This window comes from Crocodylus porosus, unplaced genomic scaffold, assembly GCF_001723895.1.
Source record: "Crocodylus porosus isolate Cpor-Errol unplaced genomic scaffold, CroPor_comp1, whole genome shotgun sequence".
In the NCBI taxonomy this organism is placed as follows: Eukaryota; Metazoa; Chordata; order Crocodylia; family Crocodylidae; genus Crocodylus; species Crocodylus porosus.
Window position 1 is genome coordinate 60,704,883 of NW_017728950.1, and position 22,888 is coordinate 60,727,770.

Below are 22,888 nucleotides of genomic sequence, written 5' to 3' on the forward strand. Positions count from 1 at the left end.
AAGCCTCGGGCAACCCTCTGGCAGCAGCTTGATATCTGGATGGGCTCCATTTCTTATAATTAAAATAAATGTATGAAGAAATGTATCTAAATATGGCAGGTCTTCATTGCTGAGTATTTAATAACTAAGGACACAATTATTCCAGTTTTTCTATTTACTTCAGAAAAAGGTTCATTATTTCATATTGTTACAAGGCCTATTGTTTCAATGAGATACCCGCTTATCAGATAACAAGAAAAACAACAATAATTAAGAAAACACCCTCTCCAAAAAAACATATTAGATTCAATGTTTACACTTACCTCTGTATTAAATCAGGTGTTAGTCAAGAGAAACTGAAGTACAATTTTAAGCTGGAAAGACCCGTCCCAAGTACTATATTTCCATCACCTAAACCAGAGCCTGGAAAAATTCTGGACTCCAAAATAGGAGTGTAAAAGGCTGCAAATTAAGTGCTATCTGGCACTTTGTTGCCCTCCCGCAGACTTCTCTCAGGTCCTGGAGCTGTCTCATTTCCAGGTTAGGACTTAAGAGCCTTGCAGAAATCCTGAGAGATTTATTTGAAGCAGACTATAATAGATTACTAGAGAGACATTTCTTTTGAAGCCTGTCTTATATTTGCAGGTTGTCCAAGCCACAGAACAACATGGATAGGAACTATTCATGGCTTTTCTGCTTTCCATGGATTAGATTCACCTTCAGCCCAAAACCCCTTAATGCTTTTATATATATATATATATAAAATCTACTATATGTATTTTGAAGATTGAAAATGGTGCGCACGTGTGTGTGTGTACATACATACATACACCCACATTATATCATATATATGTATGTATACACACGCGTGCGTCCACACACACACAGGTGCCAGTTTAAATCTTTGAATTGCTGTAAGAAATTAGCATTAACACTATCTGGACATGTTAATGAATGTTACTAGGGAAGTATACTGGGGATTTAGGACTTAATCTTTATGTAATTTTTTTAAGATGCCAAGATTTATGTTTTAATCAAATTCAGCTTCACATGTTTTAGAACCAGGCTAACAGGCAAAACCATTTTACGCTGTTGCTCTGTAATTTAGTCCAATTCTCATTCTTAAGTACGCAGTAAGGCAGTAAATCTATGGGGCCACAAATTGCTAACTTGCCTGAAGTTTGGTTGTAATTCATGCCCAGCTACTTGGCACATTCATCCTATGCAATGTGTAACACAGAAACAGTGCAAGAGCAGGTTTAACATTGACTTAACAGCTGTAAAATGCTTCAACCTTTTTCATAACTTTTCACCATTTTGAATCTTAAGGGTTCTTCAGAGAGCAGAAATCTATATATTTCAACCCTCTGCCTGCTTCCACTGAAAAAGAAGTAGACAGCAAAACAGTAGAAAGTCTCTCTTTTTGCACTGCATTATACTTTTTGATTTTAAATGAGCATGATTAAAGTTTTCAGAGAGAGACCAATATCTGGCAAGCAAAGTTTATGCCCACCACAACAGCAACAAAGGCAAAAATGGTTTGATTTCTGCATCCTCCCACATCAATTTTGGATTCAAACAGAGAATTAAACTTTGGCATTTGCACGTTAGTACTCTCATCGGCTGAATTAGGACTCTAATAACATATGAAACCAACACTTTGACATTCAGAAAAGTCAAAATGAATTTAAGTCCCCTGAACCTGAGAAACTGAGATGTATAACCTCCTTGTTAAAAGAAGCACATGAGATTCAAATAAAATAATTCAGAAAACTCAAAGTCTTGGAACTCCCTTATACAGCTCAGATTCTACTACCATTATGAACACTGCATAATCCTTTATGCATTTCAATGTAGAAATGACTACTGAGGAAACAAAAAGTATCACTGGGAATGTCTACACAAGATACTGACTGAGGAGTTGACTAATTAGCTACAAAGTAAATGTCTCAGCATCTACACATAAACCCCTGTTAGGCTGGAGTAAACTAATTTAATCTGTAGTGGGATAGTATTTGTAAATACAAGTACTGCTGTGGAATAAAAAACTCCAGAGCAGTACAAGCGTAGATGCTGTCTGGTCTGGCTGGGGCACAAGGATGCTTCACTGTGGGGGCTGCCTGCCAACTAGCCACACACTGAAACATCTTCATGCCCTAGCCATCCCCTCTGCAGCATGTTAAGCAGCTACTCCACCTCGGCTCAATGTGTTGCAATTCCTGGGTGCACGCACAGACATGCACCCAGCAGCAATAAACTCTAGAGTGGTAAGTTGGAGAGACCAATTAGGGGCCATGCTCTTCCTGTCCTGCTGCTCACAAACAGGGAAGAACTGGTGGGAGATGTAGAAGTAGATGGCAACTTGGGCAGCAGTGACCATGAGATGATCCAGTTCAGGATCCTGAAAAAAGGAATCAAGGAGAGCAGTAGAATAAAGACCCTGGACTTTGACTCCCTCAGGGAACTGATGGGTAAGATCCCCTGGGAGGCCAGTCTGAGGGAGAAAGGAGTCCAGGAGAGCTGGGTGTATTTTAAAGAAACCTCAGTGAAGGTGCAGCAACAAACCATCCTGATGTGCAGGAAGAACAGCAAATTTGGCAGGCAAACAACTTGGTTTAGCAGAGAACTCTTCAGTGAGCTTAAACACATAAAGGAAGCTTACAGGAAGTGGAAGCCTGGGCAGATGACTAGGAAGGAGTGTAAGAATATTGCTTGAGTATGCAGGGATGAAATCAGGAAGGCCAAAACACAATTGGAGTTGCAGCTAGCAAGGGATGTGAAGGATAACAAGACAAGTTTCTATGAGTATCTTAGCAACAAGCGGAAGGTCAGGGAAAGTGTGGGTCCCTTACTGAATGAGGGAGTGACAGCTGATGAAAAAAAGGCTGAAGTACTCAATGCCTTTTTTACCTCAGTCTTCCCAGGCAAGTTTCTAAACTACTACACCAGGCAGCACAGTTTGGGGAGAATGTGAGCAGCCCTCAGTAGTGAAAGAACAGGTTAAGGACCATTTAGAAAAACTAGACGTGTACAAGACCACAGGGCTAGATGAGATGTACCTGAGGGAGATAGCTGATGTGACTGCAGAGCCGCTGGTTGTTATTTTTGAAAATTCATGGTGACTGGGGGACGTCCCAAACGATTGGAAAAGGGCAAATATAATGCCCATCTTTAAGAAAGGAAAGGAGGAGGATCGAGAGAACTACAGAGCAGTAAGCCTCACCTCAGCCCCTGGAAACTGATGAAGCAGGTCCTCAAGGAAACTATTTCACTTGGAGGAGAAAAAAGTGGCCAAGAACACAGTCAACATGGATTCATCAAAGGCAAGTCATGCCTGACCAACTTGACTGCCTTCTACGATGAGATGACTGGTTCTGTGGATGCGGGGAAAGCAGTGGATATGATATACCTGGACTTTACAAGGCTTTTGATCTTGTCTCCCACAACATTCTCAAAGCAAGCTAAGGAAGTATGGCTTGGAGGAATGGACTGGAAAGTGGATAGAAAGCTGGCTGGATCATCAGGCTCACTGTGTAGTGATCAATGGCTCAAAGACAAATTGGCAGCCGGTTTCAAGTGGAGCACTCTGGGGGTTTGTACTGGGGCTAGTTTTGTTCAAAATCTACATTTAACAATTTGGAAGATGGGATGGCATGCACCCTAAGCAAGTCTGCACCCAAGTCTCTAAGGAAAGGCTAAGGGAACTGGGCTTATTTAGTTTGCAGAAGAGAAGACTGAGGTGGGACTTGATAGCAGCCTTTAACTACCTGAAGGGTGGTTCCAAAAAGGATGGAGCTAGAATGTTTTTAGTGGTGGCAGATAACAGACCAAGGAGCAAGGGTCTCAAGTTGCAGCAAGGGAAGTTTAGCTTGGATATTAGGAAAAAAACTCTCTCACTAGGAAGGTGATGAAGCACAGGAACGAGTTACCCAGAGAGATGATGGAATCTCCATCCTTAGAGATTTTTCAAGTCCAGCTCGACAAAGCCCTGGGTGGAAACATCTACCTGGGGATAGTCCTGCTTTGAGCAGAGGGTGGACTAGATGACCTCCTGAGGTCCTTTCAAACCTTATTTTCTATGATTCTGATTAATAAGTATGTGTAGACGTGCAGCATTGTGTGTAAAAAGGGTAGCACAATGTGGCCTTCAGTAACCAGAGTAAAATTGGCCTGATTTATGTCCTAAGCAGAAGTAGTTTGGAAAGAGACACTTGGTAAACCAGTACACCAATTATATAAACCAGTTTCAATGGACATGAGTAGCTGCAAGCTGAACTATAATTCTGATCCTAAACTTCAGTATCGGTAGTTTTACCAAAAACTGTCAGGCTGCCAAAAACCAAGGACTGAACACTCAGGAATATTTGGCTGTCCTCTTTAAGATAATCTGAACAGCTTCACTGTATGGTATTACAAAAAAAGCAGTAAAAAATCCAGAAATTGAGTAAAGGTTTATTTATGAAACCCCTCCCATCACAAACCTTTTCTGGCAATTGAGATTCAACCTCTTTCTTCAGTCTTCTCAGCAAGAAAGGTCGTAGCACTTTGTGCAGACGCCGGATGATCAGAATAGTTTCTTCTTCATTTAAGTCCACCTGAAAAAATATAATTATAAGTCACTATAAGATAAGTCAATGTGCTGAATACTGCATTTATGACCGGTGAAAGATCATCTTTTGTTACAAATGTACATACAATGGTCACTGCATACTATTCTCTGGTATTTTATTACTAAATAGGACCATGCAAGATTTAAATGTATAATTTTAAAGCTGTAACTAAGGTGGCTATTACAATATAATAATTCTGTGAGTGCTAGGGAAAGTTCAGACAGGATATCTACAAAATGGGTTCAGTTTTGTTTCTATCTTTAGTTTTAAGTACCCTTTCTCCAGTCATGGCAAATGGAGCATTGAACCACTGCTCAAAGGTGCTGCAGCTCTTGAAAATGGTGGGAAGGAGGAAATTGAGGAGAGCCCAAAGTTCAGGCAATTTGTTTTGCAGTGGAGTCCCAGTCAACAGAATCCGCCTGGGGGCCACATAGTGAGTGTTCAAGACCTGAGTCAACTTGCAATGATGGTTCTTCATCCGGTGTCCTTCATCTACTATCATATATTTCCATCGAATCTGCAACAGATGCAAAAGTCTGATATAATTAATAAACTTAGGGGAAAGCCAAGCTTTAACATGGAAGTTAGGCACAGGGGGGGGAGCCAAGTTCCTCCACCACCTTCCATCAAGAGTGGCTAAAATAATCAGGTATTGTGCATACTGGCTTGAAGACTTATTAGGGGTGGATGGAAGAGTCCAATCTGGTGTTATCCTGACACCGGTAATCCTGTAGATCAGAAAAGGAGTAACAAATGCTGGCTAGGCTACAGCTGTAATGGAGCTTGCACCTGTGAATAACTCCTTCCTCTCACTGGGGTCTTTCCTGATGTGGTTTGTTTAGGAGAGCTATAAAGTAGGGATTATTAAGGAAAAAGAAGAGTCAAGAGTCTAATGAAACTGTCAAAAATAAAAAAAGACTTAGAAAAAAAGCAAATGCATTTTCAGACAGACTACTGTTCGGTTCTTAAAAGATAGCAACAGTACCACAAATTCAGTCAAACCATTCCTTCTAACTTAAAAATTAGGTATAAAGCTGAGCCATGTAAGCAGGGGGATCTCAAGCACTGCATCTTCTTAAAAGGCCAGAACTTGATGTAACTCCCTAAAATGCTGACTCCTAGGTTGAAATTTTAATGCAGAATCAGAACAAATAATGGAACATGGCTACCCAGACTTTTTAGCTGCTAAGAGACAAAGGCAAGGGGCAGGCTGGGTGGGTGAAAAACTGGGATGAGGAAGAAACAATGTTTCAGACTCAAAGCAAATTGTTTGGTGAATTATTTCCAAATGTTTAAGAATGTGCAAAAAGTTCTCTCAAACAAGCAAAGGCACTCTTTGTTACAAAGAAAGTGTAAACCACAGACAAAATGAGAGTCTTAAACATGGACAAGAGGGCAAAAAGGAAGTATGAAGGATGGCAAAAGGGCAACAGGGGTTTAACTGGTAAGATCTTCACCCTAGGCACAAACCCTAGTAGTCCTGGTCCCCTCAATAGCCTCAGGTTCCCCTCTCCACCTTGCTGGAGATACCACTGCCATGGGGAGAGGTTTCGACACAGCAAGCAGCAGAGGATTAATATAGCAACCCTCTCAGAAGCCACTGCCCAGTGCTGCCGAACCCTGTTGCCACCACTATGTCACAACACAGAATTCAGCAGCACCTCTTCCCACACCAATATTGTCTTCCATGGGACTCCTACCCCTGTTCCCCATGCCAAAAGCCTTGAACTGACACTAACCACCCCCACCACAAGTACTGCCCCAACTGCTGTTGCTGAAACCCCCTTTAACTCTACATCTGGGGATCATGTCCCAGCTGCATAATCTCTAGTTATGCTACTGAATGGCAATAAGTCACCAAGCTTCTCCCTAAGTCAGATGTGCACCTTGCTGGTCTGGTTTGTGTGTATATAAAGTACAGTCACATTAGCAGTACATTTTTAAATGGATCCATTACCTCTGGGACATCTTTAGATGATGAAAAGTGATCTGGATCACATATAGGTGGTGAAAAGTGATCTTTCAAGGCGTAAGTGACTCACTAGCCACATAAGAATAGAAAATACTATACAACTGATGATTTTGTAATAGTGGCCCACTTCTGCTGAGAAACATGTAACTATAAAGACAGGAATCGTGAGTGAGGATCAGGAAAAAGAGCATTAGGCAGTGTGGAGAAAAATCACACTTTTCCAGGGACATATGTACAGATAGATATATCCGTGGTACTGATGAGCTCAGAGCAGCAAATTATTGTCTTAGCCACAGCCAGGAAAACCTTGATTCTTTCAGGGAAAAGTGGATCACTGAGGAAATGCAACTATAAATAGGGAGTAAAAAGCATGTGAAAAGATCATCTCAAGAATCTGTTTTACAAGCAACAACTCTCACCGCAAACAAATAATCCCAAACAATATAACAGGAGCTTAACAGTATACACAGTTTCAATAATACGCAGAAAATTTACAGTTAAGACATGGTAGGAGTCTCATTACCTTAGCAAGAATGTGTTTGTCTTTTATTATATACTCGTAAGTAGTTAAAAGGACATTAAATTTTCCACTTCGAAGCTGAGGAACAAGTGAGCGACGCATAGCAGGTGTACCCTGAAATATAGAGCGTAAAACATGAAAAACATGTTACACAGTTTGTTTCTACTTACTATCTCTAGTTCCCGGAGTAAGAGCAGGCCATAATGAAAAAATTGTACAGCAGTATATTAATTTATTCCAGAGCCCTTCAAAAGGGTAAAATTCAGTATACCCAGAAGTAGAAGCATGCAGTAGTCTCCCTAATAACTGCTTGCCTTTATATGAACAATTCAAACTGCAATAGCTTGTCAGCAAAGTATTCAGCATTATACAAAATATGCAGTATTTATCATTTGTATTACTCTCATCAGAAATCTTGCAATATGATAATTAACAATTTTCTTCTGCATTTCACTATCTGAAAGTAATTATGGTTTATTACAGTAATCTTCTTGGGATGATTAACTCTCACTGTTTAGTACATGATGTACATGACAAAACTTTACAACTAAACAGCTTACAGATGAGCACAGGGAATGAGGAAAGAGGGGCTGTATTCTGTATTTTTTACTTTTCCATTTTTTTTATATAAAAAATGTATATATATATATATAAAAGGAGAAACAAACCTTGTAAGAAATTTTAACCACAGAAGGAGCCCATTTGTCAAATTCATATGTCCAGTTGGATAATGTCCTAGATAAGAAATAACAATAACAAAAAATATAACTGTTATATATTTAAATTTAAGATATTTATAAACTTTATCACAGGGGTGGGCAATTCTTTTGACTGGGGGACCACTTAATAAATTTTGGTGTCCTCTTGCTCTCTCCTTCTCTCCCCAGAGCTGTAGCACACACTGACTCCCATCCTCCCTCTCCCCAGAGCTATAGCATGCCCTGATCCTCTCTCTCTCTCTAACACACCCTGATCCTTGTTCTCTCTTTCCCCACCTCCTTGGAGCTGTAGCATACTCCTTCTCTGTCTCTCTCTATCCCTCCCTCCCTTTGTCCCCACCACTCCCTGCCCAGAACCATAGTGTGCCCAGATTCCCATCCCCATCCCAGAACCTGCCAGCCCTGTCTGCAGCTTATACCACCCCCTCAGTGCAGTGTGGTGGAAGCAGCTCCAGATGAGTGCCAGCATCAGCTGTGCAATGTGCCTGGCAGGTTCCAAGTGGGGATCGGGGCATCCCCCTGGGTCCACAGCTGACACTGCCACATCAGCGCTGGGAGGAAGCAGTCCTGCCCACCCACCCAGCATAACAGAAAACAGTCCCACATTCCCACTAGCACAACATGGCAGCTGGAGCTGCCAGCTATCCATGGGCTAGATCCCAGGAGCTGGTGGTTGGCTGCCTGTGGACCAGATACAAATCAGCTGGCAGGCCACATCTAGCCCATGGATGAAAGTACATAAGCACATGCTTAGGTTTTGGTGCATGTTAATGTAGGTTGGACGGACACTTGGCTGGAATGGTTTAGTCAGGCATGATCCTGCCTTGAACATGGGGCTGAATGACATCGTGAAGTCCCTTCCAGCCCTCTGGGCATCTTTACACATGCGCCGGGCTTGTGTGTGTTGAAGGGGAGCCACTCTAAAATGCCTGGAGTGCCATGCCTATTTAGTGTCCCACAGTTCAAAATAGCAGTGGGAGTGTTTTAATGAAGGCTCATTCAACAAGCTTTAGTTAAAGGCCCACCACCACCATTTTTAAGCATGGGACGCTGAATATACATGATGCAGAGGCTGCTGGAGCATGCTAATCAGCAATTAATTGAGTCTGCTCTGAAGTGTGCTAATTATCACACATCGAAACAGACATCCAGCATATGTATAGGTGCCCTACAATCCTATGATCTAGTAGACAAGAGAGGGGAGAAAGGGATATGCATAGAAAAGACTCAAGTCATCTTTTGATGTTTAATTCAAACAGGTGAGAATTAGAACTACTCAGACAGAGCCCCATACAGTCCAAAGTTAAAAGTACCCGTGTTGTTTTAATGATACTTCATAAATACCAGCCCCATTGTTGAATCAATCATTAATCTACCTGCATTTCTGTACTATACTATTTAAGCAGCATTATACAATAAATGGTCTTAAAGAATGGCTAAAGGAACTGATAAAATGCCTCAGTCTCAGTTCTTCTTTCAACAATTAAGAAACAAACCAAATAGTGGATGGACTCTAGACTGTCAAGGGCATTCCTCACACCTGCAATTTAAGTGTCATTTGGGACAAAAACCTAGAATAGCTTTATGCCCATCTAAACAAAGTATTTAAAAAACCAAAACCCCATGAATTAAATATCAATTGTGCAAAGACCAAAGTTTAGGAAAAAAATGTAAATACACGGATATCATATGGCTCCTGGAAAATGGGAGAAAAGACAAGCACAGGTTGGTGACCAGTGGATGTAAATCAGAAACATGTCCACATCTAGACAGCTACTTACACTTAGAAGAAAACCCAGTGGTGTTAAATGTACAATCACCTAAAATGTGGTGGGGTGTCTTTTAAACCTCAAATAAAAGGCTGTAAGTAGCACTTTTAAAGTTGAACAGGAACACTGCAAGCATGTAATATAATAGAGAAGAAAGGTACATTCCCTCTCCTGAGGATCATGTTAGGAATAAATGACAATGAGTAAGAGATACTATACAGATTGCCTGCTGAGTGTACAGTGAAACTAATGGCATCAAGTGCTTTTATCAGCCATCTGGACATCCTTCCAATGCCAGCCAATCATTCAGGAAAAAAATAATCAAAGGCTACTTTCAGAATACCAGCTCTGTGTAATCCCACTGTGTGTTTCATCTCACCATTAACTGAAAAACAAGTATGTACTGCTAATAAACCAATCTGCAAAGCATAGGATGATAACAGTGGAAAGAGTTTACTTACGAAAGGGGAACAATGATAAGATAGGGGCCATTGAGTCTTTTGTGCTCCATCAGATAAGTGATGAGTGCAATAGTCTGTATGGTCTTTCCTAGTCCCATTTCATCAGCTAAAATTCCATTCAAATTGTTATTGTAGAGTGAAACCATCCACTCCAGGCCCTGGAGCTGAAATGAAGAATAACAGCTTCAATTATCTGAAATCTGCCAGGTAATTCATAGACATAGACATCAGGGCTGGAAGGGACCTCGGGAGATCATTGAGTCCAGTAATTAATACCAATATTACAAAAGTGAGGCTTCCATTTCCCTTACTGCTTTGATACTAGGTTTCCTTCAACAAACGGATGTGCTGGGAGCCACCAGCATGTAAATGAAAGAATGAAACAAATAATATCCCATAATATCAGTTTAAAAACATTTCAAGCCCAGTGTGGACTAAGCTTCAAACTGCTATATTTTATACCATAGGTAGAGTCAGTGGCAGTACCTGTATTTATAGCTTCTTAACGCTTTTCATTACAAGACCCACATTTAAAATCTCTCAAGCCAGATGCCTGCCTCAGGGTAATAATTTTTTTGAATTTTTTTGACTAAAACAGTTCAGCTGTTTTCACGAATTAGATTACAGGAAATCACTGTGGTGGTCAACATTAAAAAAAATCCTTACAACTGTTTCACTGTAAAGTTCTAGTGTCTCCATACTTTGGAGCAAGAACCTGAAATCTGGCTCTAGGGAAAGTCACTCTGGTAGCAGGACCTTCTATTATCCCCATGACAGTACATCCAAACTTAGCCTATCTATAAGACACAAAATGGAGAATAGGGAGCAGATATTTCCTATGTCATCACTGCCTTCTGTTGGGGTCCACACAACAAAGAGGAAGAAGCCTGACTGAAATGCAGAGACAAAGATTTTCGGGTGAGGAGAAGATGTTAGTAGAGTGGGACAGTCAGTGCACAAGTGGAAGGCTCTGCCTACTAGACCACACTCACTCAAGAATCTGAAACTGAACCCAGGATTCCCACTTTTACTCTATTCTTACTTCTATTCTTTTCTGCCCTGCTACCAACAAAGAGCTGTGAACCTCATTTGCCTCACCTTTCACTAGTGGCTTATCCAAATAAAGAATCTACAGCTATCAGCAATTCTATTAGCTCAAGCAATCAAGGTCTGTGCTATCATGGAAAAAGGCATCTCTAAGGGTGTTATCTTAGAGATCAACTGGTTCAGAGAAGCTGAACCTTTCATAGGCAATAGCATCTAATAGAAGTTGTCGCCAGTGAAAGACTATGGCCCTCCGAACTAGTTGGTCTCTAAGGTGCCATCCTGCCCATCCTTCTGTCTGACATCAAACAAACATGGCTAAATACTTCTTTCAGTTCTATTGATGTCTCAGAAGTAGTAACTACATCCAAGAAAACTATATTAAGAAAATACTTGCCTTGCAACAGAAGAACGTTTAGGATGTATAAGAATTAAGAATGTACAGCCAACCTAGATTTGGCCTGTTGCACATATTTATTTCAATACTACCTTAAGTAATGTGATCACATACTACTTTATACACAGGGCCCTACCCAATCCAGTAAACCTAAACAGACCTACAGGTTATTGTGTATACCTGTAGACCTCGGTTTCATTTGCTGAAAGGGACAGGAAGTGCATACTGAACAAGACAGTTGATTATAGAAAGAGGAAGGAGGTTCTTACAGCTGAGAAATGTTTATACCTTACAACCAGGGTGCTCAATCTCCAGCCATGGGCCAAATCCAACCCATGGAAGCATAGCACCTGGTCCACGGGCCTCCCCATGCATTGGTAAAGTTGGTAGTGGGGGAGGAGTGGCAGTTAATGCTGCCACCTTTCCCCAATTTTCCAAATTTGCCAAATTTCCAAATCCTGTGCAGGGCACAGAGTCAAGCCACACCACCTCCCCCCCCGCATAGCCGGATTGAGGCTGAAACAGGGCTACCCTGCCCACCCGCCCCCACACACCCATGGGGCCAGGTTGGGGCAAGCCAAGCCCCCTTCCCCAACACGGCTAAATTAGGGCTCGGCTGCCCCCTACAATCACCTCTAAACAGCTAGATAGGTCCCCACTGTGCCCGCCCCAGGTGCTGCATTAGGACCACCAGCAACACTGCCTTACAAGGAAAAAAAATTGCAACAACAGAAAGAAACTCCAGTGAGACTTCTTACCTGGTAATGTTTTAGTGTGCCATTAATAAGAAGGGAAGACTGCTTCTCCACCCTTTCTGTGATTGCATGAGCGACTGTGTAGTAGGATTGAGATCCTCTAGCACTATATTGCATACTGTATTCATCATCCACATCTTGTTTGGCTGTCCTGGAAGGTAGGTACAGATGACATATATTATGCTAAATTCTCCCTATACAATTTTTTTCAGTGAACTCTCACTATTTATGCAAGTATTCTTCAACTAAAGGTAAAATAAACTCCATTCCATGTATGGCAACTTCCTAAAGTACACTTACTCAATGATCTGTTTAGCATCCTTCTCAGAAACTTCTTCACTGTTAGGATCTAGAAGTCTCTTCTCATCTGTTTCTAATCTACTCGACTCCTCTTCATCATCCTAAAGAAAAGATGGAAAAGAGACAGATCAATAGGAAAGAAAAATATGTTTCTCAGTAACAACTTTGGCAAAACTACACTTTGGTATTTCTCTACAGCTTTCATACTGCTTTACAGCAAAAGGAATCCGACAAAGACAACATAAATAGAATAGTATCTATTTCGTTTTGCCACTCAAATGCTGGGTGACCTTGGGCAACTCACTTTCCTCCTTTATTCTCAGTTTTCCCCATCTCTCCTTCTCCTGCTACTAATACATTACATTATGCAGGCGTATACACTTCTGCAAGATTACAGAAAACATTTTTTGATCGGTTTTAAAATATTTACTATTTTGAAACTTGCACAGTTCAATTCTATTTGCAAAGGCTTTAGATTGCCTTGGCATTGTTTTAAATCAGCACAATGCTAGCAGCTTGTAATATTAAACTTAGGACTCTGCCACTACTTCCTGATTCTTGCTACATCAATGTCCCTGTAATTAACATTCTGAATAGACTAGAAACTTATTACTGAATCATCATAGCTTACTATCTTGAGAACTAACCAAAAATACTTACAATACTTTTTTTTTTTTTACAAAACAAGCATTTCTTTGTGTTGAAGATTATTTTCAGATATAAATGTACACCAGCTACCATCACTATACTAGCACTAAGCAACATCTCAGTGGACTCACCCTTCTCCCTAGATTATGCATGTGATGATCAACAGAGACAAATCAACACACACACAGGTCTTATTGTTTTAATCAGCCCCACTTCCTTTCCTTGTCTGAAACATCCCAGCCAAATGTCTTCATTGAAAGATTACCATGAAAAACAACAAATTCCCAAATGCTGATATGCAGCTGTAAAATATCAAGATCTGTGTACACATATTCTATCAAATGCTTTTAATGCAGTTTTGCAAATGACTGAATCAAACTCTTGATTACTACTACCAGCAAATTTGTCTTCTCTCCTCAGCTGCTAGCATTTTAATAACAGAAGGATTAAAAAAGTATTGCTCTCTGAAGAGAAATACAAACTAAACACACAGAGATAAAATGGATCTAAAACATAAAGATATCAATCAACTTCATTCATCATAGAGACTTTGCATTTCCTTTCACTGAGTGCCATATTAAATAGGAGCTTGTTTGTTATGGTTAGTGAATATTAATAATCAAAAAAGAGAACACATTTGCCTCTCCTATAGATTATCAACACTGGAAAAAGTGTTTACCTAGTTTTCCTTGCATGTATTATAGTTGTTTCAACTGTTTTAAACCCTTGCTTTTCTTTAAAACTTACGTGATTTTTTTCTCTCTTTAATTATTAGGAAAAGAATGCTTATTTTCATGGCTAATAATGCTTGAGAATAGAAAACAAGTACACATACCTCTTCCTCATATTCAGACCCACTTTCGTCTTCACTGTCTGACCTAGGAGCAACTTCATAGCTTGTCAGGGAAGATAAAGGAATAGGAGTTTAGAAAGAAACAAAACTAATCTCTCTTTTTCCAACTCAGTTTATAAAGAGCCAAGTACATAAAATTCAAGGAGAGAAATGACTGGTGTCAGAGATACCAAAATAAGTGAAAGATGCAAGAAACAAGAAAGCCTGTTTCTTTGTTTAGCTACTTACCCAGGGTTCATTTCTAACCAAGCATCTAGCTGACTTGCTTTTGGTGCTTCTGGTCCAAGAAGAACTTTGCCAGTTTCAGTGTGAGTCACTTTGACTGGAAGGTCACTCATCTGACTGCTCTCATCTATGGGCTGAAAGTGAAAAAATATTATAGCTCAAACTAGCTGGACTTTCAATGATCTTCAAGGACCATAAACGCAGCTAGCAACAACTGCAAAATTTCAGGTTCAAAACATCAATGAAGAATCAAAAAACATTATATTTAACCATTTCTCACTTGGCAACCTAGCCAGAACCAGGTGATGATATTGCTGTGTGTAACATTCAAACACATACCTCAGTATTAAATGCAACTGAGTGAAAAGGCAATCAAGCAGAAACATTTACTGGTCTCTCTCAGAGAGATGGTCAAAATATATTTATAGTTGTTTCATAGAAGCTGCTTTAATTAATGGGGGCCTACAAGAAAAATATTTATTGGGCTTTTGTCCTGTTTAAATATAGAGAGGCTTTAACATTTTAAGTAGATGAAGTCATCTACTTTCCTTCAATTACTATGTTAAGCGCTCACAATAAACCCCTTTTTACCTATCAATAATACTTCAACAAATCTAAGACAGACCAGAATGACCTTCCTTGTTTTTCCAAGCCCTGGCCTGCACACAGATTTTGTGTCAGTGTAAACTAAATTAATTCAAGGAAAGAATTTTTTGCTATTATTAATATTATCAAAACAGTTATAAAGGTCTGTTATACCACCATAATCTATACCTCTTTTTCATACAGGAACAAGCTATTCTGATATAAACACATTTCACCAATATAAATGAATATACACTTGGAACTTTATTGTATTCTTTAACTATATCAGTATAGTTAAATTACACAACTTCCACATGTAGACAAGACAGAGGTAAAATAAGCAGAATCATTCAACCTTTCTTTATACATAAAGGAGAAATGATCAGTTCATACTGATTTGAACTAAAGCTTGGGACAATATAGTCACTGTTGCATAAAGTGTTTTTGCTCTTAAACTGTAAAGTATTACAACTGAAGTAACACAACATTGTGTGTTAACATGATATATCTACAACTCGCACGCTAGTAGCCCTTACTCATGTGAATAATTCCATTGTGCTTTGTGTAAAGCTTCTGGTATTTGCCTCCTTGTTATTTAAATCATGAGCAACAAATAATGCCATTTCTTCAGAAAAACCTAGCCCTTTGAGAAAAAGGCTTTTCACATTCTTACCTCTCCATCAGGACCAAGACCAGATCCCATTCCTTCTGCATTCTCCTCTGCCTTCTATAATGAAAAACACAGACATAATGTTAGGCTCTATTTAAAAAGAGTATAGGAAATTATAAACTCAAAAAACAAACAATGGAAACTGAAGGGCAAAAGCAGGAGACATTTTGTTCTCAATGGGCATGTCTACACATGATGCTACAACGACGCAGCATCCATGTGCATCTACACATAACCAGCAGCTACTTCGCCATACAATGCACTCCCCAAGGATAGCATGCCACTTTGCTGTAGTAGTTGCTATAAATAACTGCGCGGCGCACATGGCTCAGTACGGGCTGTTACTGAGCCGTGATTTAGTACTTCCAAAAGGCGTAGTAATGAAGGCGCCGTAGGGGCATGTGTAGATGCACCCAACCAGCACAATGGATTTCCGTGCTGGAACTGGGGTTCCTACATGCAATGGAAACATACTTAAAATAACAGTAGTTTTCATATATTTTATTCTTAGCTGCCCTAAATCTGGAAAAGCTGTGAACATATTGTTCATGTAACCAGCTTTTTGGATGTGCACATAACTCAGTTCTACTTTGAAATGTGACTGGAAAGAGCACTAGGGGGTTTCTTTTCATTAAATGCCAATTATTCCAGATCACAGACACTCAGTTTACAAATAAAAAATCTCTAAGGGGCTAACAGATAGAAGACTAACTTCCACAATTAAGCTAGAATCTTCTCTTCCTCTGCACTACTATTCTGTTTGCTACATCTGGCACTTAGTTACCTCAGTTTAAGACACTGGGGTAGCATGAGAGTAACAGAGGGTATAATATACCTCTACAGTTGGAACTTGGCTAACAATTCTGTTGATGTGTGAGAAAGAACAGAATTCAGCTCCCCCTCCTGTTACAGTGTTGACTCTGCAGTGCTAACAAGAACCTAATTTTACTTTTGTTTCTAAAGTAAGCAGGTTTGCCTGTGAAAACATAAAGGGAACAGATTTTTTAAAAGTAAAAATAGGTTATTTTAGCAATTACTTTTTGTGGACTAGAACCATATTTTACGTAATGTGTGTGTGTGTGGGGCAATGAGTATTTAAACGCTATCTTTCTTTAATAAATGTAGTGAAGGTTTATCTGTCCTTCTGTCTGGTATGTTTACCCATTTCAATTCAAATCTCTACTTCTGGTCAAGCTTCTCAGTGTTAATTTTTCTTTTGTTTTACATCCTTCTGTTTGCAGTGCCAAGCTCAGAACCTATTAGCAAAAAGGTGCGAACTCCAACATACGTGCAGCAGAGTATATGGCTCAGGTCTACAGTTTGGAAGAATTTCTTCCACCAATAATTCTTTTAAATAACCTTCATGCTCCCAAAACACCAGTTTCATTTTTTCATGACTACCCTCCACCTTGAATGGCTGAAACAGCCCCTGAAGTGCTTAACCTTCCTAAAACTTGTTAGATATTTACAAAATATGTTGTTTTTAAATGTGCATTGATATTGAGTCTTAACAATGCTATCACCAAGCTTAGCATACTAACTTCTCTTACCTTATAATAAACCAATGAGTTACAATCATTAAACTATACTTGAAGCTGCTTGTGTATTGCTCCTTCCATGCACCTCAACATAATTAATTAAGACAATTTAGGTTCTTAAACAATTCTCCAACAGCTTATGAAAGTTTGTACTGCCACTTTCAATTCATGGCAGTTTACTGACATGTTAACTGATAAAAGTGAGGAAGCACTGAGAGAATCTTGCTGATAAACACAGCAATAAAAATCCAAACCTTAAATAATACAGGCAGATTCTCCTCTTACTGTACTTCTTTATTATTGAGAAGCACAGTAAAACCATGGCATTATTTTTGTCTGCGGAAAGGAGGAAGAAGAAACTGAAGTCTAGGTGTGCACAAAATTGTGACACCTCACAATGGGATTCTGCATCTCCTTTCTCTTATCAGCATACCAACCAGATGGATTTAGCAGGAAGATTTTCCAGAGATAATCTATTTTATAAATTAAAATAAGTGGAGTTATATAGGCCCACTGCTGGTGCAAGTCAGAGCAGAATTTGTCCCATATGACACCAGCTTGGTGATTAGCAGAATTTCTTTGAACTCAAAATCAACTTTCTGTTCCTTGGAAATCTAAGAATCTGCTGAACACAGAGTAGGAGTAGGTTTTAAGTGTGCTTCACAGTGAATCAGGCATGATGCATCTCTCTTACAGAGAGGAATATTTTAATTCCACTTCCTAAACAGAATGTACAGCATATGTTACCATGTTAAAAGGAAGCTAAATGAGACATGAGGGAAGAGTCACAGAATGGTATCAGAATAAGATACAAAGAGCTGTCAAACAGCTGACCTGGAAATTTTGGGATTTCTTATTTGAAATTCCCTAATTCTTCCCTTGCTAAAGATGAGGTCACTTGTAGAACAGTGAAGAGGGGCCCATACCTTACATGTTGCTCAATATTAGCTGAAAGTTATTCAAGAACAACATGAACAGCTGTTGGAAGGCCACTCAGTTCAGCCCTCCAGGGAAATGGGAATCTGTGTTGACAGGGAAGATATGAACTGTGCCCAGAAAGGAGAAGAGGGGGAGGGCATACTGGTTCATGATGGTAGAGATTTGACCTTGAGTCCTCAGACTGAACTGGTTAAGCAGGTTTTTCCCTACCTGCTGCTGGGGTAGCAATAACCAGTTTTCTGCAGACTTTCATACAGCCACATTTTTGCTATTGGCTTCACCATTTTTGTGACGGATCTAACATCTTTGCATCATTTAAAACAACCTGAACACATGTACACTCACTTTTCTGTAGTGTTGTGAGAGCATATATAGCGTTAAAAATAACAAGTATACATAACCTAACACTAACAGATTACTACAACTAAAATTGCCCAGGAAAGGAGGAGGGGGAAAAAAGAGTGCAGTAAATAAAAGTAATGGAAGAAATTTAGTTGTCCATCACTGGGTTATTTAACATCTCCTTTGCACTAGTTCCTAGTCTAGCCAGGTGGGAATCTCCCTGGGTACTCCACAAAATGAGAATCCCTGATCCAAAAATTTTCAATCTAATATAACAGGAAGATGAAACAAGTGGGCAGGCTGCATGGGGAACAAAAATCATCAGCATTTTAGCACAGGCTAGCTCATGGTGACTATAGCTTGCCACCTGCCAAGCTATTACTAAGATGAGCACATCTAGGATCAATAAATTACAGCCTATATAACAAAAAAATTCTCCTAACTGGCACAAAAACAACATGATTGGTTCCTCCTAAGTAACAGGTGCTGTAGAGGTATAGGGCAGGATACTTCATTTTACACACCCAAATGGCCATTATCTAGCCACATAACTGCCATCTGCGGCATTTATGCACAGTTTGCAATCTTACTCCAGTGCCCATATTACAACTGAGCAGGCTCAATAGGCTACACTCTGGCCAGGAAGGTATGTAGCACCATATGTGATGAAACTGTACTTTGCAAAAAACTCATGACTGAAGGATATTAGATGCTTTAGTAAGAGAAGCTTCCCATGTTCTAGCCCCGTACCAGAGGGATTAGGGCACTTATGGAAGCAACAGGAGACCCCCATTACCCAGTAGGAGTTTCAACCTGCATCTCTCTGACTTGCCAGCACAGTACTCTAACCACCAAGAATGGGCAAACCTTTATCCAGTCCCACTCTCCTGTCCTCCACTTAAAGCTGATCCCTTTAGCAGCCAAGAAAGATGCATAGGACCAGGAGAAAGAGGAAAAGCTGGATGGTGTGTGGTTCAGTGAAATGGATGATAACCTGGAAGGGAATGGGCCCTGGGTTCTAGGATGGACTCTTGGTTCCAATAGTGCAGAATCTTCTCCACTATGCCTCATCAATTTTATCCAGTGACTGCTAAATGTAAAGTGTAGTGGCTCAGCTTCGAGAGAAGGGCTAGAGAGACAGTCTGGAAATGTTTAAACTATAGCCTGGTGTTGAACACACTGGTCTTGGGAAGTTGGAAAGATGTAGATTCAAAGCCTGAGAGAAGAAACCAACAACTGGGTCTCCTGTTTCTTGGGAAAGTGCCCTAGTAACTATGCTGAAACACAGGAGAGCCTCTTCCTTCCCCTTGCTGGGCCACATTTTCAGGATTTATGCTCAGGTATGTGCATACGGAGTGGTGCACCTGCCCAGACAGAGCACAGCCTATTGAGGAAACACACTAGTAAGACTGCAAGCCACAAGTGCCAAAAACAGCAGTTACATAGCCATTTTGGCACAAAGTGAAATAGGGTTCTGCTCAATATCTCCACTAAGCAACAGTTCTAAAAGAAAATAGTCCAAATTGGTTATTCAGTTATGGAGGGCAAAGATACAAAATGATATGCAGGGACTATGACTGTATAGAAGTACTTTTCTTTTTTATTTATGACTGAGACTTAGAGTGCATAAAGGAGGATTAGGAGCCATGTTTGAGAACCGTGTCCATCCTTGATGGTAAGCAATATGGATAAATTATAAAGAGGTACTTCTCAGACACTCTTAGACATCAAAAAACTTAACGGAATGACCCATTTATGGGCATCTTTACATCTGTTCCAGGGTGGGGGTAGGGAGGAAGCCATTTTCTTGGGAGCCAATCTAATTAAAACCCCTGCAGTGCCTTGTGCATTCAGTATCCCACACTTCAAAATGCTGGTGGGGCGCTTCTTACAACAAGTTTTAGTTAAAGCATCCCTGCCACCATTCTGAAACATGGGGATGCTGAATACACATGACGCCGAGGGTGCTAGAGTGTTCTAATTAGAACATTCCAGCAGACATCATTAATTGAGTCTGCTCGGACGTGTTCTAATTAGAACGCATTGGAGCAGGCATCAAGCACATGTATAGGTGTGATTCCAGAAAGAGATACCTCATTCTACTACTCTTAATTCCATCTGCTATTGTTTCCACAAACAAACGAAGAGCTATGTGTCTGATTCTTGTATGCTAAGTACCGAAGACATATTTTGAATGCTCTCTATACTAAATTTGTTCATGAAGCATGTGAGAAACCTCAAATAAGTCTTGAATCATAGATGCTATACATAGGAACTTCTACTGATTCCAGTAAGATAGTGGAATCTACATGACTGGAAGTGTAAGTGCATATCAGACAAATAATTGTTTGGGATGGTTTAGCCTTAAGCAGGGTGGGACTAGATGACCTCTGAAGAGCCTTTCTAGCCCTATTTTTCTGTTTCTCTGATCTCTTGTACAGTAGATTAGCCACAGTCCTTATACTTCCTCTCATGAGGTAGCAAAAATCTCAGGCTTGTGCAAGAGAGATCTCCACTGAAAATGAATGGCCCAGTTATGCAATTGTACAAAAGACTAAAGCAATTCAAAAGGAGTTGTTTCCACCAAGCGCAGAATTGTAACCAGAAAAAAAACCCCAAGCCCTATTTACCTAACAGCAAAAATGCTTTCTTTATAACTAGTTTGGTCTCTTGGGTAAATAGAATTCATTTCCTAATTATACAGAGTGACGCTAGCCAGAAGAGAGGTACTTCTGCACCATCCACTTCATCAGTGCTCACCCTTAGCAGCAAATCTTAAGGACTCTCTCATCTGCTCCTATGTAAGGCCAGAACACATAATTATATTTTTAAATAGATTAAGCTGTATTTTACATGGATTAGGTAACAGAAGAGCAGAGGTCCAATGCTTATGACTGAGAAAGAAAGCTACAATAACAACTTACTGGGTGACTAAAGTTCACAGTTAAGCAACAAATTAATTCATATCAGTATAAATCATAGTACACACTAGGCATATTTGTTTTTGCTAATATCTCCCTGACAGATGAACTAAAATTGCTTGATGGCATAGCTCAGCAGCCTCAGAGGCTGCAGATGATAAGCTTAGGCTTATACCAACATTTTTTCTTTCCCTAATAGGCTGGGCAGAATACATAGCACCAGGTATTATGGCCTCCTTTTACACTACTTTTCAATATTAAGAACTCATGTTAGTATTGACATCATTAGGAGACTCTCTAATTTCTAGCATGGATATATTCTAAGAAGGGTACTAGAATAGTTCCATGCACAGACAAATGATGCAAGGGAGTGTCAACAGAAATACCAAAGAAGATTTAGCTAATGATTATGCGGTTACACAAAACATAGGTGTGCTATCTTTAAGGAGAACTAGGTGTGTTAAATCAAACACTACTTTTCCTGATAATTTGGACAAATACTCCAACATCTGATTTTTAAGAAACTACCTCCTTATTTTGCAGGCTGTGGGCCCTTTGTGTTAGAACTGTATTCTTAAAAGATGCAGCTGACTTTCAGATGGGCATAGGAAAAAAGGGGGAACTTTTGAAGTCAGTCATTCTTAACGGTGCCCATTTATTATTTCTGGGTACAGTTAAAGCCCTGTTATCCAGCATTTTACTAACTGGCATTTCTATTAACTGGAATTTCCAGTTGGCCGGATGAACGCAAGGTAGGGGGGGAAAGCTCACATGCGGCAGCCACCACTGCCATTCACCACCTTGCACTGCCGCCATGCTGTATATGGTTGCTGCCACCCCTCCCAACCCCACCATGTGGCCGTCATTCCCCTCCCCCCCACTCCGCATCTGGCCAGAAACCCCTGTGCCTCAGACTGAAAGGTTTTTCTTTTTTAAATACCTCTTTGAAAAGCTGCAGTGCTAGCATGCAGTGCTTCAAAGCTCACGTGCAGGGGCATGGATGTCCCTTAAGCATGCAGCATCTTAGCTATATATTAAAAAAAAAAAGAATTCTTGGTGATCCTTTCACTACCACCCTTACTGATGGGTCTTCCAGGGGAGTTCCTGTTTTTACTCCACACTGGAGGTTTCAAGTCCCCTAGCTTTCCAGGAGACCCATTTTACAGTCTTCGTTGTTGAGAACTGCAACATAACACCCATTGCCGTCATAGCAGTATTGAAGTCAATAAAGAGAAGCAGAACAGTGGTTGGACAGCAGCACAGATCTGGGCAACAAGAGCCAAATAGCAGAGGACAGCTTGAATTTCCTACATAGTGATAACTTAGGGCATTAGAGGTAAAACCCACATGTGGGGGTTGGACTAGATGACCTCCTGAGGTCGTTTGCAACTCTGATTTTCTATGATTCTATGTCACCAGCATTTTTAGATTACCAGCATCCCCCATTCCACACTCATGCTGGAAAAGAGGGCTTTTACTGTATTTACTGCTGTACTTAGGGTGTTTCATAGATTCATAGATTCATAGATGCTAGGGTCGGAAGGGACCTCAATGGATCATCGAGTCCGACCCCCTGCATAAGCAGGAAAGAGTGCTGGGCCTACATTACCCCAGCTAGATACACATCCAACCTTCTCTTGA

The 22,888-nt window shown here is 40.2% G+C and overlaps 1 protein-coding gene across 2 annotated transcripts in view; it reads right to left on the reverse strand.

The window, feature by feature from the left end:
• The window catches only part of SMARCA2 (SWI/SNF related, matrix associated, actin dependent regulator of chromatin, subfamily a, member 2), a 190,649-nt gene that overhangs the window by 100,199 nt on the left and 67,562 nt on the right, over nucleotides 1-22,888 (reverse strand). For both annotated transcript variants that reach the window (XM_019554883.1, XM_019554884.1), the window contains exons 11-20: nucleotides 15,511-15,564; nucleotides 14,256-14,386; nucleotides 14,010-14,070; nucleotides 12,527-12,627; nucleotides 12,230-12,377; nucleotides 10,031-10,194; nucleotides 7,750-7,816; nucleotides 7,085-7,195; nucleotides 4,864-5,106; nucleotides 4,461-4,574 (exon numbers count right to left, since the gene is read on the reverse strand). In XM_019554883.1, coding sequence (XP_019410428.1) covers nucleotides 4,461-4,574; nucleotides 4,864-5,106; nucleotides 7,085-7,195; nucleotides 7,750-7,816; nucleotides 10,031-10,194; nucleotides 12,230-12,377; nucleotides 12,527-12,627; nucleotides 14,010-14,070; nucleotides 14,256-14,386; nucleotides 15,511-15,564 — 1,194 coding nt within the window. The remainder of the gene's footprint in view (nucleotides 1-4,460; nucleotides 4,575-4,863; nucleotides 5,107-7,084; nucleotides 7,196-7,749; nucleotides 7,817-10,030; nucleotides 10,195-12,229; nucleotides 12,378-12,526; nucleotides 12,628-14,009; nucleotides 14,071-14,255; nucleotides 14,387-15,510; nucleotides 15,565-22,888) is intronic.